Below are 6369 nucleotides of genomic sequence, written 5' to 3'. Positions count from 1 at the left end.
AGAAAGTCCATTCCCAATACTATTCCATTCAATCTATTCTCTATCTATATCCATACTTTTTGGTGTTTGATAACCATCTTTGGGTCATTCAAATCTTTGTCTTTTAGAGCATGCTTAACTTGACTTCCCATAACCAAATACCTTTGGACTTAGTTGGAGACGCATATTATAAATGTATTATACATTATTATTATAAAAGTAGCACATCCAGTGCTGTTGTTTAGATACAGGTAAAACTCTATTTCACATTTTATATATGCAGAAGTTATGTTATCACATGCAAGGGTGTAAAATATTAATCAGCAAATCAACTAAAACCACTTGGTCACGTTTGTATCTCTGTGTCAAGTCTTCACATTTGGAAAAAAGGTTCAGTATCAATGTACATAGGCCACCACAACAACAAAATCTATAATATCTTATTTGTGATAATAACATGTTACTGTTTGACATATTAATGGTATGTGCAGCTGACCACCCATCATATGAATGTGGAAAAATAGCCTTCACTGACACATTTTTTAAAGACAGGGGTGTTTCATTTTTACAAAAATATTTCCCCAGTTGCATTCTGCCTGGTTACCATAATTTAATTATTTCACAATTTGCAGTCATATAAAACAAAATTATCAGAAAGCTGATGGAAAAAAAGGACCTGTTTTGTAGATGTAGACAAGCTAAATAAATCAGAACCTGCATTTGGAATGGTCTCTTCCACTATTCTGCAAGCCTTCCCTGAATGAGTCATCCAGCTCTTCTCTTATTGGATAAGACCATTCCATCCCAAGGGATTGCCTTGCAAAGGCAGAAGGGCCTTGCTTCCATTCACAGAAACATTGGTATGCGAGCCTACAATTTCATTCACATAAAAGGCAAAATTATATTTGCCTCTTTTTTACCCAGATTCATGAAAGGTGCTTTTCATCTCTCTTTCTCTTTTTGCCTTTGTTTCTGAGGAGAAATCAGACGTACTTCCCTTTTTTCCCTGTATCTGCCAGGCAAGAAGGAGAGATGTTGGGAGGGACTGCAGTGCGAAATCTGTAGCAGGATGCGAGGCAATGCTTATGAATGACTGTCAGTCCTCAGCTACACGATCCTGGGGACATTTTACATGAATGGCTTTTGGCTTAATGCAGCTGTACAGAGGCTTTCACTGTTGTTTTGTTGAGACTGTGTCTGGTTGCTGTTCTGTGCTGCTGCTGTGTGTTCAGTCAACTGCATGTGACTCATGTTTACATTGTGTTTTTGCGTTAATTAATTATTCACTAAGATAATTCAGGACAACTAGCTTGGTTTCTGTGGAATTCTGAGAAAGAGCACATCAGAGATTCGTAGTATGATTTATTTGTTTCATAATGGATGGAAATTAAGTTGAGGCACATTTGACAAATGGACTAAACCAGAGATCTATTATTTAATGTTTGAAATGCTCATCATAAAATGTGAACTGTTAAAGCAGAACACATACATGTATTATTAAGGTACATTTCTGAAAAACAAGTCTATATGAAGGGCCATGCATAGTTAAAAAAAAATCTCCAGCTGTTATAATGAAGATTCTTTTGTATTTAATATAAACATTTTTCATAATTCGCTTCGAATTTATTGACCAGAATTTAGCATTTCAGTGTTCTTAATTTAATAGCATGGTACTTTAACCGGTAATATCTATATAGGCACGGAGTCAACCAAATCTGTTGTACTAAAGAGAAACAGAAATATGACAGATAGTAGCCTAGGCTTATCCATTTTATTAAGCCATCTAATAGATACATAAAAACATTTGATCCACTTTGAATTTAATTTTGCCATTCATAGAAACATGTATTGTAGATCTTAGTTGTGATAGGGACTTAATTAGATAATTATATGTTGATTATATTTTTAATCTGATTATTTTCCACGGGTATTCTTTGCTGTTTTACACCGATGGCAGAATTAGAGTAGTATTCTTGTAGTGAAAAGGAAATATCAGTCTGGGAAATGTACAAATTGATTGGTTATAGTGTGCTGTAAGTGGGAGGATTTTATTTCCAACAGGAAGTGATTTGCAGTGTTCAGTGAGCCTTTTGTTGTGAAGGTTTTCTCAGATCTGTGAGTCATGCTGTAGCTGGGAGCCGGCACGCAACAGTCAGAGAGCGTTTGCGCGCGCTCGCTTGCTTGTCCTCCATCAACATACCTCACTCTTTCTCTCTTTTTGTCTGGAGCTTGATCTTGATCTGGATCTCATCTTTGGAACCTAGCAAGAATCCTGGCTGCTTACGAGACCTTTTTTTTGTCTTTTTATCCATATTATGGCTTGGCTTTCTTTCAGTTTCTTTTCCACCAGTGGATTCTATTACTGCCTTGAATCCCCCTTACAACAGCCCCAGCGACAGCAGAAGAAGCAGAAGCAGCAGCCCACCTCTACTGTATCTTCAACAGAGATTTATAGTCGCCCTGGCCTGTGATTGCTACTAGGCGTTTGCTGCATCTCCACTATGTTGAAGGAGAGACTAGCTGTTTGGGCACTTCATCTGCCAGTGTGTTTGTAAGGGCAGGCAACAAGGAGAAGGAAAAGGGTATGCTTCACCGTACCAAATACAACCGCTTCAGGAATGAGTCAGTGACATCCGTAGATGAGCTTATCCACGACCTTTCCATGAACCCCAAGGTCTCGGCTGCCCCCACATCCTCTGCAGAGCCCCCCTACTCCCCCCAGGCTGAGGTGCTCTCCCCAACCACTACCGCCTCTGAACCTGAGGATGGAGGCACCACCCTCTGCACCTTCATCAACAAGGTGTCCAACCTGAAATTCACCAATTCAGGCAGCCTGCTGGGCATCAAGGGCCTCCCATCTGCTGTCAAGGACCTGGCTGTGTCCAAGTTCCAGGGGGGTGGGGGTTCCAGCTCTGGTTCTGGCAACTCTGGCCACAGTGTGTCAGCAGCTGCCTCGGGTGGCAGTTTCCTCTGCAGCTCGGCCTTCTCTGGACCCCAGTCCCATCAGGAGCCAGGCAACATGAGCAGCAGCGGGAAGAAGGGCAGGCTGGAGGAGCTCCAGCAGGGAGGGGAGGACTGGAACCCTGGGGGCAATGGTAGAGGTAATGGACTGGTGAACAAGCCCTCCAGAGGATGGCTACACTCTAGTGAGAAGATCTCTGGACCCGGAGTGACATACATTGTAAAGGTGGGTCTCTTTATTTTTCCTTTCTTTCTCTCCCCATTTCTCTATTTTCCCCTCAATGACTGAACCAAGCTGTGTGAAAAAGAAGACACTGTAGTTTGGTGCCACATTGCATCGTGCCCTTGTGTGGGTGTAGATATGCAAGGGCTTTATGTGGAGGGCAGGAACCAGAAAATAGACATTGAATAATTCAGGAAACAGGGAAGGTCATCATCTGAAAAAAGCCTGCAAGAGAGAGAAGCCTTTCATGGCATAACAAAAACACAGCTCTCTAACATGCACCCAAGGCTTCCATTACGGTACAGTTAGCATCATTTACAATTTGGCTCATTGCCTTCCTTACATTGTGTTATCTTCCATATCTTGCCATGGGTATATTTAAAAAAAAATACACATTGTGCTTTATTGAAAACTGATTGCAGCTTCGCCTCTAGTAGTGATAAAAGGCAATGCCAGACAAGCAGTAAAAAGCTTGTCTCCATCTTGACTCAAAACTAGATCAATGTTCCAATCCTAGTGTATGAAATCCCCAACCAATAAAATGTGGTTCTGCTTGTAGGCAGAACCAAGTGATACACAACTGTAGTAACAATAAAATATAATGACAATTTAATCATGGTGCGGTTGAAACTATCGGCAATGGAATGGAACCCAATGCAATCGTAATTGAATAGTAAAACATTGAACCACAACAAGCAGTTAACATTTCTTTCACACAGACAATCTGTCAGAGAATTTCTGTGAATGGGATTCCAGAGACACAAAAAGATAATAATTTTCGATGTTGGGAAAGTAATGTACACAGTATTTACTGTAAAGCCTTCTGATGTAGCAGTTTACTGATATCACATAGGGGAAATAGGTCAGATCCACAATCTTGCTACTCCATTAACAGTTTTGTTCTGGGGGGATGAGTATGGTGCTGAGTATGGTGCAACCCATTCAGTCAATACAGCGAAAGTGATCACACAGAGAGGGTGGAAATGCGTCTGTCCTTTAGCTTTCCTATGGCCTGTGTTTGTATCTAGTTCAGCGTGCAATTGTGCTTGCAGCGCTTTTAATTAATGTGCTCACACCATACACTATTAGTTTAAAGGGACAATGATTGACAGCGTTTTCTCTCACACTCATCCTACACAGTCCCACTGTTGCTGCCAAAGCCTAAATGCCTATTTCTCTTAAAATCCTCATTCTCATCTGACCTGCTGTTCTTGATGAAGGACTGTAGACTTGAAATTAAAGCTCACACATAATCCTAAAGCTAATAAGCTATTGTTATTTCATTTTGGGAAGCTGTTTGGGAACAATCGCATTTCTGCACAATTGTTTTTATTTTGCCATAGGGACCGTGTATTAGGTGCGTGAACTTACTGTCTGCAACACATAGATTACTAAAACCATTCATCATTTTCCATACTTCCTTTCCTTTTCCATAGAGATCCATGTTCCTCTCACTCTGACCAACTGATTGTTTGATTGTCTAAATGTGTACACACTCAAAGGACTATTCCCTCCGTCCATTATTTCCATAGAGGTGTTCCTAGATAATCTGGGTTCTGGGTGAATGAACTTCACAAATTTGAAAGAATTAATTTGGACTGGCAAAAAGTTGTGTTGATGATGACATATCTTGGCAAGTTGATCTGTCCCTAATGTGTATAGGTATCCTTTCTTCTACTACTGATGGTATTCAGCTGGTTCACACTTGATAGACAAACAAATACAGTGTTTATCATTTTTAGCAAACAAATATATTGTATGTTTTTTAACTATGGCACTGTAGTCCATCCATACTTGCCTGTTGGAGACACTGAAACTTTCAGCAGTGTTTGCAAGTAAAGAAGACCTCATTAAGTAAAAATATTTCATCCAAAGTGCATATAAAAACAAAAGTACACCTTCACAGTTCTGTCTCACACAAAGGCTACTTATATACAACATCCAGGGGTGTCTGAAATTCCTGTTGTGTGTTCTGTTTGGTTTCTGCCACATTCCAAGTCTGACTGAGGACAAGGGAAACTCATCATTTTTTATAGGGACAAACTGTTCCCTGCCAGTGATATTAGTCAGAGGAGGTGCTGTACTGTATGTGGGTGGATGGATGGTTGCTCTACAGCATGGGATACAAAGACAATCTCTTAAATTAGACCCGGCTGAACAAACAGGTGTGCATCGGTTCAAATTCAATTTACCAGCCACAAGTCCAAAATCTGCTGTTCCCAAGTTTGATGGAGCATGGCATGTAGGCATGGCCTGACAACGCCCACAGTATAAAGTTGCAGCAGGATTAGGACAAAGATGTCTTTTGAAGTCCAGCATTCAATGTATGATCCAACCAATTCATGCTTAGCTAACAAATATTATGCATATGTTGTTTAAACTTGTTTATATATTTGATTGCTTCCTTTTGTAATATAAATCTAAGGTAACACTTCACATTACAGGAGAGAGCTTTACTATAACCACATAAGAGTTGTGCTCAAAGGGGTGCTTGGTGGCACATATAAAATTACAGTGTTTAATAACAGGCTTTTCCACAATGTAATATCATGTTAATTGGTAATACAAGTAGTAAGTAATAAGTTTTATTTATATTTATTATTTATTTTTATTTATATTTTAACATTGGTTATTACTAGTGCACAGTGCACAGTGCCCGTGATGCAGTTGGTGATCAAGATGTCAGTGAAACCGTGATACAATTAGTGGCACACACAGATTCCAGGGGCCTCATGTATAAAGGATTGCGCAGCTTTCATACCAGAAGATGGGGTAGGCCAAAACTCGAAAAGTACCTACGCACAGAAATATTCACATGTATAAAACCGGTCGTACCCCAGGTCCTGCACACCTTTCCTTTATAAATCACAATCAATGTGAAATTGACCGCACGTGAACGAGCCACTGACCCCGCCTTGCCTCCTCCCATAAATTAATATGCAGATGGACTATAAATGCGCTTCTGAGGTCATTTCTTTGTCTGAATTACCGTATTTCTTCGAATAAACGCCGCCCTCAAATAAACTGTGCATCAAATTAACGTTAAACGCTGCAGCGTTTATTCTAAGAAATACGGTGACTGTGAGATCGAGGTTCTGACAACAGAGGTGGAGGCGAGAAAATGTATCCTGTTTGGCGGCCTATCATCAGGTATTAGCGACAAAAGAAAGTGTGCGGAGTGGAAAACTGTCACTATTTGCGCCCTT

The 6369-nt window shown here is 40.3% G+C and overlaps 1 protein-coding gene across 1 annotated transcript in view; it reads left to right on the top strand.

Annotated features, from left to right (window-relative positions):
• Window positions 1–2213: 2213 nt before the first annotated feature.
• The window catches only part of shc3 (SHC (Src homology 2 domain containing) transforming protein 3), a 72414-nt gene continuing 68258 nt past the window's right edge, over window positions 2214–6369 (top strand). The window contains exon 1 of the mRNA XM_084693855.1: window positions 2214–3166. Within this exon, the coding sequence (XP_084549981.1) occupies window positions 2564–3166 (603 nt within the window). The 5' untranslated portion in view covers window positions 2214–2563. The remainder of the gene's footprint in view (window positions 3167–6369) is intronic.

This window comes from Hypomesus nipponensis, chromosome 27 (assembly GCF_054491055.1).
Source record: "Hypomesus nipponensis isolate SF chromosome 27, ASM5449105v1, whole genome shotgun sequence".
NCBI classification, from domain to species: Eukaryota; Metazoa; Chordata; class Actinopteri; order Osmeriformes; family Osmeridae; genus Hypomesus; species Hypomesus nipponensis.
This window is presented reverse-complemented; position numbering and strand designations above follow the sequence as displayed.